Source organism: Excalfactoria chinensis, chromosome 4 (assembly GCF_039878825.1).
Source record: "Excalfactoria chinensis isolate bCotChi1 chromosome 4, bCotChi1.hap2, whole genome shotgun sequence".
NCBI lineage: Eukaryota > Metazoa > Chordata > Aves > Galliformes > Phasianidae > Excalfactoria > Excalfactoria chinensis.
Window position 1 is genome coordinate 58,876,546 of NC_092828.1, and position 13,441 is coordinate 58,889,986.

A 13,441-nucleotide genomic window follows, 5' to 3' on the forward strand; every position below is an offset into this window, starting at 1 on the left:
TGCCTGTTCTAATGGTTGTCAGGGATATCATCTTGGTTCCTAATTCCCCTAGCTGGCAATATGTGTGATTATGTTCTTTGCTAGACTTGTGAATTCCACTTCTGGAAATGCAGATGCAATTTTTGGGAGCTGGTGTGTGGTTACAGTCAAAAATCTTTTTAAAGAATGGAGTCTCTCTAAACTTTTCTTCATAGCTTCCCCAGAGAAGTCCAGTCTGGCGTCCTAGAGATTATTTCTCCTCCTGCTTCTTATTATCCAGATCTTTCCAATCTGAGGAAAACATTTGGGGATTCAGAGGACAGAGTAAGGTAAGACAGCTTCAATATAACCTAAGAACTCTCTTCTAAGTGTGTAAAATGGAAAATTATTCAAAAGCCAGTATTGTTTGTAGTGATATGGTTTTGTATTTCAGAGCTAGTGGACCTCAAGTGTACACTTTTTTTCCCCCTGCTTTATGTATTTATTTGTTTATTTAAACAGTTATGCAAGGAGTTCTTGTGAAGAGCTAATGCTGTAGATGGGCTTCCAAGTGACAGCCAGGGCTTCTCCTTTGTGTCCTGTCTCTGGGCATCCCATAGGTTTTAAAGCACACAGATACTGCCAAAAGATGATAGGCTAGATAATTTAGTAATAAAGGAAAAACTAACAAACAAGGGAGAGGATCTGAGAATGCACAAAGAAAGGCCCATGTGGCTCCTTTAATAACTAGCTACAATTAATGTGGGTTTAACTAATGACCTAACTTGTGATTGTGGATGTTTTTTAGTACCGTTAATGATTTATCTTAACTTCTGGGGTTTTCATTCAAATTAACGAAGGCTGGAATTATAACCTAACAAAATTGATCAAATGGAAGAAAATAATTTTCTTGTGACCAGTAACTGTAATTTATGCGAAAAAGTAGCGTGCCTAGGAGCTACATAAACAATACAGCAAGAGGTGTGTGGTACTTAGTGTTTAGGTTGATTGAACTCAGCAAGCATAAGGGATTTACAGATAAACCTCCTGTTTTCCAGAGCATAAACTTTCTCATGTACTTACCTTTCAGATGTGATTAGCTTTGAATCAGGTACACTGGGTGTGTACTTTGATGTTAATTGTTTTATGTACTGATACTTGGCATTGAATATTGAGTATCAGCTTCCTCTCTTGGTAAAATGAGATGCTGTACTTCACAGAGAAGAATCTGTGTTTGCATTTAAATCAGAAAATGAATTTTTGCCTACCTGCTTCTCTATTCTTGATCAGTAAAAGCACTCAGTTTTATAGTGCTGTGAATGATCTTTAAATAATAATTGTGTATTGACCTCTAATGTTCATAATGTAATGAGCAGCCCCCCTTAAGTCATTTGAAATGAATCTACTTGTTAAACATTTAGAACGTATAGTTTCAGATTAAGTTGACAGAGATTTAAATGTTTTGCTTAGTTAACATCAACTTTTCTGGGGAATTCAAATCATTTGCTGATGTCTGCACCAATTAAAAGGAAATTTTTAGATCAAAAATACTACTTGATTTCTTTTAGTTCACTTAACTGTGAGTTAGAGTACTCAACCTTATGATTTTATTGCCCTAATGCTTTTACTATACAAATAACCTTTGGAAATTACCCAAGGAGATTTTTCAGAATGTACTGCTTATGTTTAGGTGGAGAACGAAACAGAATTTGGATTATAGCTTTTTAATGCTGTATGCTCAACCTAAGGGAACATTTTATTTACAGGTATGTTCACATGATCATTAAGCAGCTGCAATACATCTCTATTGATTATTAACTTTTGACTTTTTTTTTTTTTTCTAAGGCTTCAATAAAAATGTCATTTTCTGTGTGTTTTTTTCGTGTTCTTTAGAAGCATCTCTATATTGCTGTGTTTGTACACATATCTTGCAGCTACGTATTTCATTATTTCATTAAACCTGTACCTCCATGACATGTGATGATAAGGTAACTGAAGCACGTGGTAAAGAGAGTCAGAGTTTAGAGTATTTTCATTTGCTGCATTAAAACAGAATAATGGTAATGGGTGCAGGTTATAGCCCAAATCTTGAAGAACCAAAAGATCTTAGATGACTTTTCCAGGTAAGGAGATATACCAGCGTAGAGACGCTGGTTAAAATGTTATGCAGCAGGTTTGTATGAATCCTTAATTCACCAGATGATTTAGTGTGAGATTTTTAAGAAGATCCCCATGCATTCACGCTTAGGATTAGCCATCGTACTAGATTTGCATTCCACAGTGATGAAGTTGTAGAACACTGTTGTGACTTAGGCAGCTTTTGTGGAATGAAATGGGAAAAAAAAAAAAAAAAAAGAACACAAAAGCAACAGGAATAGTGGCAAATCTGAGAAGTGAGTTTTCAACACAGGAAGTTCAGATGAAGACATACCTGGTTTGGTTGTAGTAAAATGATGTTGAAGTTTTCTTAATAAGAGCATTTTGCAGGAATGCTTTTCACTGTATTTCCTTGAATTTAGCAGGGCCACTTGAGACACTTTAATAATATCAGAGACAGGTTAATGGGATTTTAACATAGGTTAAAATCAGGCATCCAAATCCAGGACTAGTTGTGAGGAGATGTATTTGTTCTTTGTGTTCCTGTAGGCTGAGCTCGTTCTGAAACATACGTATGAAAGCATCTTTGTGTTCAGGTGTAGCGATGGTTCACGTGAACATATACAAAACATCAAATTAATTAGAATCCAGATTTTAGAACAGATTTGAAATCTGTTATAAACTTGGGAGTGAGTTAATTGAATTACTGCTAAGTTTTTGGTGTGCTTTTTGTTTTTGCTTCATAAGGTTTTCCTTGGGAAGTCTGGAGAGCTGCACTGTGTCTTCATAGACATATGTAGGCTGTAAGTCAAGCCTCCCATTTGGTAGAGCTTTAAATTGAATAACTTTCATGAAAGTGTATTTTTATCTGACATTTTCTTTATACTAAAAAAAAAGGGATTTTAATAAATCAACTATTTCTGTGGAAAATGAGAGAGGGAGATTTTTGAGCTTAGCAATCTTTAGATTTGTTGAACAATGATTAAAACAGAAAAATACACTAGTATGATTTAGAAAGGAAGATGCATTCCTGTCAGATGCCCGCAGTTCTGTTATATGCTACAGCTTTTGTTACTTCTTGCTTCTAACTTCTCTTAGGCATATTCTTAGATGGCAATTGGGCAAAATGGACTAGACAGCTTTTACCTTGAACTTCCTGATCAAGCTGCCTACAGCCACTTCATAACTTCCTTTTGCAGATAAGAGCATGTGAAGAACAAGTGGCTGTAAGCTGAAACAAGCAAAAGTAGAATGTAGGTGCAGAGTATTAAAGGTAATTGAATAGAGCGTAACTTACTGAAAAGAATAACTGATACTGAAATCCTTAAGCAATGGCAAACACTCTTCGAGAAGATATGCCTTAGTGGAACAAATCATGGGGCTAGGTACAATTAAATTACTTTTTATAGCATGTGCTACATAGGAGATCAAATTATGTTGTCTAATATTCACTTTCAACTGTCAGCTCTGGAAGAGGCCATTTCAGACCTCTCCCTAGTCCAAACTGCATTCATAACACATTCACAACTACTTTGCATCAGAGCCCCTATATTTTTCTTTTGTATATTTTCTGGTGTTTCTCAGTGTGGAGGTTTTTGTGAGATATGGAGGCATTTTTGAGACACTGTTTTTTCTGCCTTTCCTTTTTTGTATTCACTCAATTTGTCTCTGAAATTGTCTCTGAAATTCTGAGATTCTCTTAAACTCTCTTTGATTCCCTGCTCTCCTCCCTTTACATTTAGTATTTAGTGTTAGCAGTTGTGTGGTTTCTTCGGTTGTTTTGGGGTTTGTTTTTGTGTTGTTTTCCATATAACTGTCTCCTTAACTCCAACCTCAGATCTCAGATCTTGTTATTAACTGTTAACTTTGACCTCAGTTCATCTGCTTTCCGATTCCTTACCATCAGCAAAAGCTGGCAGGATCAAAGAGGAACTCATTATCTTGTCTTTCAATTTTGTTCTAATTCCTCCTTGTTTCACTGTTGATGACCTGTTTCTCCCTCACTAACCTCATATTTGTACACCTCTAATGACCAAATTCAACTTAAAGCTGTGGGCCTGCTCCCTTAGACTGTTGTCGCTGAGTCTATTGAATGTGCAAAACCAGCAGGAAACCATTTATTCCCCATAGTATTCCCCATAGTATTCATTTACTGCCAGTTTAGTTCTGTGAACCAGATTCTGGTGCTATCAGACAAGCATCAGAACCAATAAAGTGCAGCAGTTAGATCAAATTAATTCTATCAGTACCCCACAGTGTAGGGTGTAGTCTTTTTGTGTTTTTCTCATTCATACCAAATTCAGATCTAAACTCTTAGTTTAGAATCATTACCTACAGGTTTAGTAAATGGCACAGCTTCTGTTTTTTCAGATATCCCATTCTTCTCTGAAAACTCTGCAAGAACTGGCAAGTCTTTTCCCATTTCCTTGATCATTTTCCTTTTCTGACTATCCTTCAGTTGGCTTTACTGCTGTGTTCAGCTTCAGCCTTCACAACGTGTTGAAGGGTCTTTGTATTTCTGCCCTTCCGCTGTTTTACAGCTTGTTCCTTCTTCCGTGACGAGTTCTCCCTGAAATGTGTTGCACTGGTGTGTCAATAAGCATCCCCAGTTCCCCATCACCTTTCAGTTATAACAGAGTCTGCTTGGGCTAATCTGTTGAGCCACAGGCCATCTGCTCTCAAAGTTTTTCTTCCCAAACAGTTTACTTATGCTGCTTATCAGTGCTTGTACAACTTCAGTACAAACTCTCTATTGTTTTCCTTAACCTCTATCTTATTGCACTATGATTGTTTATTTTTTGGTTTTTGTTTTTGTTGTGTTTTCTAAGTGAAAGAGAATCATGGGAAGTAAGTATTTAATGAATTATATCAAAACAGTGATATGTAGAAGCAAAGTAGCAATCCGCTGCAGTATGACACAGCCTCACTACAGACAGCGCAGTAACCAGTTATAATGTGATTATCACTGATGTGGGGCAACACCACCACCTCCTCTGCAAGCAATAAAATCATCAGTTGCCTTGCTTGTTTTTGTTTCTCCCAGCTGGAAGATGATATTATAGCCAAGCCTGATTACATTCAAAGCATAGAAAACTTTGCTGCCCAACAGTCCCCAGGGTGGATGTTTCTTGAGTTCTCCCAGCTTGGATTTATTGGTAAGTATCAAGTCCTCAGCAGTGTCAGTTGGTTTGGAGCTGTTTAAGCAGATCTCATTCACAATTACATTTCTTATGTGGCAGGACTTGTATATCAGTACTTCACTGGCTCTTCAGAAAAGCTTCCACTGGAAACCTTTTACTTTCTGTGCTCACTGGCACTGTCTTCCTAATGCAGCACAGAATCTAGTTGTTGGGTTTCTGTAAGAAGCCAATTTTGTTCTTTATCAGAGCACTCTGTGCTACTGCAGCCTTCTTTTCACAATTGGAATTTGTACAATCTGTGAAGCATCAATTTTCCTTCCTTTGTGGTGCAGAACACGGAGCCCATATTGTACTAAAGGGTTTTTTGTTTGTTTGCTTTTCTGTTTTTATAGTAGTAAGTTTCCTTTTACATTTTTTTCCTAGGTTACAACATGATTTACCTGTGATAACACCTTGTAAGTGTTAGGTCAAACAAAGAAATCTTAACAAAATCTAGTAATAAAAACAGCAAAAGAACTAAATGAATATTGGTAGAGTTTTAAAGGCAACTTCTATTTAGGTCTTAACCTAAATGTATTGAGTATATAATTGCCACTGAAATTGTATGCCTAACGATTTGAGAGGTTGCTCTTTTTTCATCTGAAACATGGATAGAAATGACTGGCAAATTTATATTGGAACCCAGATACAACTGCATGCTTGACTACTCACCTGGTTGACTATGTGAGACTATCTTCATGCGTGAGATGGAGATAAGTTCCAAAGCAGAAGCCTATGTAAAACTTCCATTAAATGTAATTATTGCATCCATGTGTTTAAGGCCATGGGTACTGCAAAACATAAAGCTGTTGAATGATTACTGTGCAGCAATAAAAAGTATTTAAATATCCAATTTGTCTTGCTTTCAGGAAAACTGTTTAAATCAGAAGACTTGCCACTTATAGTAGAATTTTTTCTGATGTTCTATAAGGATAAGCCCATAGACTGGCTTCTTGACCACCTGCTCTGGGTCAAAACATGCAATCCAGAGAAGGATGCAGTAAGTATGTCTATGCATGTCTTATGAATATAAGTAATAGTCTCTGTCACAGCATAATTTATTTTCAAAAAGCAGAGTAAAAACCTCTCATCTCGAGAGCTGATACAGGTCTGCATGGTATGGCACTGTGCTGGAGCCCACAAGGACATATGGAATTTAGATTTTCACATCAAAGTTGTTCTGCATTGGTCAGGTCAGAATATGGCCAATGCAAACTCGTGTCTGCTGTAACTGCCTATTTAAGACAACTCTGCAACATTAAATAAGATTTTGAACACGTGAACTTGTATGGACTGTCCCTTCTCATAACTTTCTGATGACCTTCTGATGTTTTCACATGTCTGTACAGCATACAATGTTAAAAATGCAGTTCTGAATTTTACATACAGTTTCCTTTCTGTCCAGCATCAGACCACAAGTGTTTTACTTGATTTTTTTTGTTGCCTGGGGAAAAAGAAAACAAACTTGCCTCTTTGCCTGAAAAAAAAAAGAACCCAAAAACCAGAGGGAAAAGTGTAGACTGAAAGGATGAAATTGTACTGTTCAGTGAAAATGAAAGAAACAGTTGTGTTGGTTGGATTGCAAAAGAAGCCATTTATAGCATTACAGGTAAATTTGATGATATGTTAAGCATTCCTTTCTGTCCTTTTGCATTCTTTGACTGGTTTTTGGTGCTGATCACTACTTTGTCTCTTCCTGTACAACAGCACTATGCCATGTAGAAATGACCAGAGATTCTCACATTATTTTTTCAAGGTTCGAGGTTTGTTTTGATTAGCGTAGTGAGTCCCCACAGCATGTGTTTGCACACGTTATTTTTGCACACGTGTTAAGAAGAGACAGGTGGGAGTTGTGCAGAACAGGAGCCTAAGTAGAGCTGAACAACAGGCTTTCAGTTTTACTGTATAGCAGAGATAACTTGAAGACAGCAGAAGGTACCTGATTTTATGCTTCAGCAATGCCACTGAGGAGTCCCTATTCCCAGTTTGTGCAGATGGGATTAGGCTTTGAAATCCTACTCCAGAGTCAGTCTAGATCCTGAAGTACTTCTAATTTAGGCTCTTGCTTAAATTCTGATAAGAGTGAAAAAAGGCATTATTATGTTAACAACACCCATTCCAGATGTGTCTCACATGTACCAACCTCAACTCCTACAAATTAAACATTTTGCTTTCATTTCTAAAATGACTCTTCTTCCTTACACTGTATATAAATCATATCTGAAACAATGCTGTGTTCCTGAAAGGCAGGCAGACAGTGTGAGCCTGTCCTGGCCAAACCAAAGCAGGGTGCTATCATCAAACTACTTGTGCATACAGAAAATGGAGGCAGGGAGAATGAAAGGGATCCCAGCTGCTCTTCCTCCTGTACAAATTAAAGCAGTGATTTGAGAGCTGGAGTTTCCTACAGATGAAGAATAGGCAAATTGACAGAAATCCTCACACTTTTCCACTCTGGAGCAGCTGAGAGTGGTTGCTACTTGATCACTCTATTCCTCGAAGGGTCAGCACATACTGTGTTCTTACACTGTTTTGCTGAACATCTGCTGTGGACACACATAAAAATACTTGGTTCTGTTAAGAGCCTTCCAGGTGATCTTTAACTTTTAATTAGTAATTTTCTAAGAACCATAAATCCCCTGTGAGTTTTACTGTTTAAGCCAATTGAGTGAGGATTATAATGTGTAGCACTGACATAATTTATGTTACCTGTTTTCTTTTATGGAATTGAAAGCAGTTTATTGAAGAAGTAAACACATCATCCTCTCAAGTTTAAATATTTGAAAACTGATATGGAAGGGTTAAATGATCTTCCGAACTCATACAATTATTCTGTGGCAGAACCAAGAGTCTTGGGGACTGCAATTCTAACTCTTTGCACTGTTCCTTTTCATTATGCATTGCTAATTATTGTAAGATGTAACTGATGCTTTGTGAACAGAGTGCAACAATTACATTTAAAGAAATTATGTGCTCTCAGTTGAAAAGCAGGAAACCCAGAAACTAGTACCAGTTACGGTAATCAAAGTTCCTGGTATATGTCATGTCACAAAGAGTGTCTACACTGAAAAACAAGGATACAAATATGGTATCTAGGGGGTTTATGTAGTTCTACGATAAACGACAGACATGGAGTTTAGTATAGTATATTACATTATAATATTCTCATACATAGCAGAAAGAGCCAAAAGCCAGAAATGTAACTGAAATCAATCTCAAGAGGATTTGTTTTGGTCAAAGCAGAATGATACGGCAAGGTCAAGAGTTGAAACAAAATTTGCCAGAAGCAGTTACAAAAGTCGGTCTGTTTCCAGTCTGAGGTGTATTTTACACTTGAGGTATGAGTGATAATGTACAGTGTACAAGTCTCTGAATTAATAGTGGTTGAGCCTGCAAATCTGCATTGCACCACGAGTGGAATTATGATGAGCTTATGTCTGGAAAGCATATCTGAGATAAAATGTTTGTTAATCTAAGGACTGCTTGTGTACATATAGGTAAACATCCTGGACCCATACGCTTAACTACATAATGAAATTGCCTTATGGAAGTTAGTTTGCATCTTTTTCATTTAAATAAAATTTCACTCTCTTCTTTTTCTAGGCACACTGTGAAAAGGAAAAGGCAAGGTTACGTATCCGTGCTAAGCCATCTCTCTTTCAGCATATGGGACTTCATTCATCATTGTCTGGGAAGATACAAAATTTGAAAGTAAGCATAAGAAACAATTGCTATAGCTCTAAACTATACACTTCTGTTTTAGTTTGTTTCTCAGTTTGGTATCAAGCATTGCATCTTCAGCATTATCCTAGAAATGCTGACTTTACAGTTCTGGGGAAGCATATTGTTCTGGCATCTGAATTGCAGATGGGGCGTAGTGCTTCTGCACAAACGTTTCTGGTCTCTGATCTAAATACTTACATCAGTCAGAGCAGCATGGCATGTAGGAACCCTCTTCACACTACAAGCTTTCATGCACTGTACAAACATAAATGGTTATGGTGGTCTGTTCTGGCTGAATAGTCAACAATATCAATATGAAGGATTATTGATAAGAGAAGCATACTGGTAGGATCTGCCAGGTATTTGATAAGGATGAGCAGTGAAGCCCCAGACTGCGGGTACCATTCTGTTAGTGCCATTTAAACTACACACAAGATCACTGTTGGATCAATCTAAATGTTTAGGTAGCCTCTGCTATTGGATATTCTGGTAGAAGGCATAGTAGATAACCACAAAATAGCCTATGCTGGAGAAGTTTCTTTTTCTGATCCGTTTACACACTAACATTGAATCACAGTCAAATGAATGTCCTTTTTCCATCAAAAAAGATTGTATATTTTTTAGGTAAGTTTTTTTCCTGGAATAGTTACCTGCAGTAACTCAAGATACTGGAGCACTGTTTTCACTTTTAGGAGTGAAATTACATTTCTTAAATCCAACAGGACAAAGATTTTGGCAGAAGTGTGCTACATAATGCACATAATAATCCACCTGCAAAACTGGATACAAGCCTAAGAATCTACCAGCAGTATACCTTGGAAAACGTTTATGAAGGAAAAGGCTATTTCTGGGCTTCAGCTCCAATGGCTGGGGACTATATCAGCTTCACCTTTTTGAAGCCACTAAAAGTAGAAAAGTAAGTATTACGTGGTATGGAGTATGGCAGACTGCATATATACAGTTTGGATACAACTTTTGGGTACATTCAAAATCACCAGAGTTCAACTGTTTCCATAAACCATAGCCTGATTACTGAGGCAAAATCCAAGATTTGTTTCATTGACTGTAATGAATACATCTGTATTGCCTTTAAAAACAAACACTTTGGTCGCAGCCAGACATCTAACTTAAGATGTTTCTGTGAATAACCAAGTTTCACCTTACATGTTTTTCTCACTGAAAGAGATCCTGCCACCCCAGTGGCTTACATGTGCAAATACTTATTTTAGGCTTTGTCAGTGCTTGTGCTCATTAACAACTATGGATTATTTAGAGCACCTGAACTGATCAGTGTCAATAAAGAGGGGGGTTCTCTTGGCATTCAGTATACACTGTTCTTGAGATGTTTCGTGCCCCTGTATTCCAGAAGCCCAACTTTCCTAGGCCTTAGGATGATAGGAATGAATTCAAGGACAGAACTCCTTTAGCTATTTACGCCTGGAAAAATGAATCGATTCAGACTTTGAGCACTGAAAAGTGGGAATGCTTGTATTCATGATTCTAGAGTAAGATGGTTTTAATGCTTGTTTTTATTTAAATAAAAATATCCTAGTATCATTTGGTGACACGTCAGAAAGTTTTAATGCCTATTTCTGTTCTGTCTAGCCTACAACTAACTGAAGGGAGGGCATTTAAAGGTTTCCTTCCGAGAAGAAAAATATTACTACTTTAGAACTTTTCTAAAGCAGAAACCGAGTGCAAATAATATGCTTTTTTTTTTTAATCAGATACTTTTTTAGAAGTGGAAATATGGACTACCCTGGTGATATACTACATGACACTACTGTGGAAGTGCTGCCAGCTGATGTAAGTCTCTTATTTCCACCTGCAATACACAATATAATTTCATTTTATGGATATTTGGCATGTAAGATCATGTTCTAGAAAGCACTGCTGAGGTTTTGTTCTTTTGTTTGTTATAGGAAGCTGTAAGGAAAGGACTGGTTGGCAACAGAAGTAAATTTAACTACACTGCAACCAAAGACGGATATTTAAAGATAGGTAAATAGTTTATTGTTGCTTCAAAACCAGATGTTTTTTCTTCCACATAAAACGTTTTGCACTTGAGAATTTCATTAGCTCTGCAACGAATGTAACTTTAGGGTAGGAACTAGTAAGGAATAGAAACTTTTGTTCTATTGTGTGTGTGAGATGTTTCACCTATTAATTTTGATTAAAGAAGAGTCTTAACTGTGGTGCCAAAAGTCAAGGCACCTAATCACAGAACGACTGATGCTAGAAGGGATCTATAGCAATAATCAATAATGAGAACAGCTCAGCCTCTGCAAGGTTTTTAATAGGATAACTGTTTCTGGTTTGAATTTTGCAGCCTTAGCTAAAGAAAAAAGGAGTCCATATTGATTATGATGAAGAATAACACATTGCATTTTTGCACACCAAGCTCCCCTTCAGAGCAGTGCTTGGCTGCTCTAAATGAGCTGCAGATTCACCAGATATCTGCCAAGTCTTGTTGCCTACTTCTTACCTAAACTAAAATGCCGTTATGTGAATAAAAATGGACTACTGGGAGACCTACTTTAATTCCACTTTCCTTCTGTCCTATCACATAATGGCTGTTTTTTTCCTAATGAACCACTTTCAGTTCCTCATCACTTCTTGTTAGAATTAGAATGTGATTCCTTATATCTCTTTTTAGAATCACTGTACTGCTCAGAAAAGCTCTTTCGTGTTGTTCGTAAGCATTATCTTTCAGTGGCTACGGTTTGAGCTTTTCCAGATGTTTTCCCCTCGTGTTCTGGAGTTATTTTGTAATGTGTAACTTCTACATAAGTTCACTCAAAAGTGCATTTTAATCGTGCTTTATTTTTCATTTAGGAGCTTTTGAAAATGGAATTGCAGAAGGCAGCATCGATGTGGCGGTAGGAGAAATACTGGCTATTCGTCTATTAGTCAATTCTGATTCCTCTGTATGGGCAATACTTAGTGAGGTGAGTCTGCTAAGCTTTATTAAATTGGTTTCAGTTTCTCCTGTTGCATAGAATTGATGGTCACCTGTTTTTATCTTATTTTGAGTTGGATTCTCTGTGGAAAAAAAAAAACAAACGTACACAAGTGGAGAACTGTATTATTAACTGGATGGGGATTTATTTCATAGAAGAAGTGTTGGAATGGAATAATTGGCCATTATTATTTGCAGTGCAGTAATACAGCCACTGGAATTTGAGTCATGACAAACCAGAGGACACGGGGAGGATTTTCGAGCATTTTTTTAGTCACCTTTTTGGATATTGATAATTACCGTACACAGTTTCAGATGAACATATGGTTTGTTGGTTTCATCCTGATTTTAACCAAATATCTGAATGTGTGTGAACCCATAAGCTGAAAGCAATCACTCACGGTTGCTGTAGTCATACTTCTAAGTAAGGAAAAGCCCACTTTAGAGAACGATACATTCTATGGCTTTTGGACTTTTGTTGTTTTATTTTCTAGGTGCTTATCAAGATGTCTGAAAACTGATAACTGGAAAAAGTATATTTTTGACCTGTCACTTGTTACAGACTCATTTGAAGACTTATCTAACAGCAACAGAACTCTGAGTGGATAAATAACAAATCCAGACCCAATACTGTGTATTGGCAGAGAATGGAGATAATTGTTCAAAACTTGTAAAAACTGTTAAAACTTTACGTAACAAATATTAAAAGCTATGAAAAACCTGATTATGTTAGAAACTTCCATAAAATGCTGTTGATTCAGCTGCTCTATGTAAAAATTCCATCTCAGTTGGACAACATTATGTATTACTGTAAGCAATTGACATTACAGGCATTGCAGGCAACCTCAGGGACAAAACAGGACAGTATATTTCTAGGTCACTAGAACTAAATATATGGACATTTAGGCAGAGTGTCAGGGACATGGTTTGCAACTACTCTAAGAACATTGGTCAGTTTTGAAGGGAAACCAGAACTGAAGGAAAAATTGTCCGTATTTCATGCAAGTACTCAGAACAGTCCACTTGGGAAAGGATTAACTGACCAATATGAACGTGGGTCTCAAATGTGCCACGTTTTAGCCTTAATGTAGCATAAGGTATGTTTAATTTTTATTATTATTTTTTTAATGGGAATTGCTTATAAGCTACTGTTTGAATGCCTTGAAAATCAAACGGGTATCATTCAGAGGATTCTGTGAACTGTGCATTAACTACAGGAGATAATTGATATAACACGTGTAACTCTATTTTTGTAGGAAGAATATCTATTTAAATAAAATGTTGTGTCCTGCCATTTGATTATCAGTACGTCCTGATATTTCCGTGCTGGTCATGAGCCAAAACTCGCTACAGATCTGAAAATAAATGGCAAACTGCTGTAGTCTCATTTGAGGTGTTTTCGGGAAGCGGCACCTCGCACGCCTACCTGTGATGTGCAGACTTCATTCATCGCTTTTTTTCACACCTGAAGCACTAAGAATAGTTTGGTAATGTACAATATTCTTTGAAGTATACACTGTGGTGC

At 37.0% G+C, this 13,441-nt stretch overlaps 1 protein-coding gene across 1 annotated transcript in view; it reads left to right on the forward strand.

The window, feature by feature from the left end:
- MGAT4D (MGAT4 family member D) overlaps positions 1-12,968 on the forward strand; it is a 29,942-nt gene extending 16,974 nt beyond the window's left edge. The window contains exons 6-15 of the mRNA XM_072335808.1: positions 195-308; positions 1,649-1,724; positions 5,099-5,210; positions 6,104-6,234; positions 8,838-8,945; positions 9,680-9,873; positions 10,685-10,763; positions 10,880-10,958; positions 11,793-11,905; positions 12,411-12,968. Coding sequence (XP_072191909.1) covers positions 195-308; positions 1,649-1,724; positions 5,099-5,210; positions 6,104-6,234; positions 8,838-8,945; positions 9,680-9,873; positions 10,685-10,763; positions 10,880-10,958; positions 11,793-11,905; positions 12,411-12,437 — 1,033 coding nt within the window. The 3' untranslated portion in view covers positions 12,438-12,968. The remainder of the gene's footprint in view (positions 1-194; positions 309-1,648; positions 1,725-5,098; positions 5,211-6,103; positions 6,235-8,837; positions 8,946-9,679; positions 9,874-10,684; positions 10,764-10,879; positions 10,959-11,792; positions 11,906-12,410) is intronic.
- The last annotated feature ends 473 nt before the right edge of the window (positions 12,969-13,441 follow it).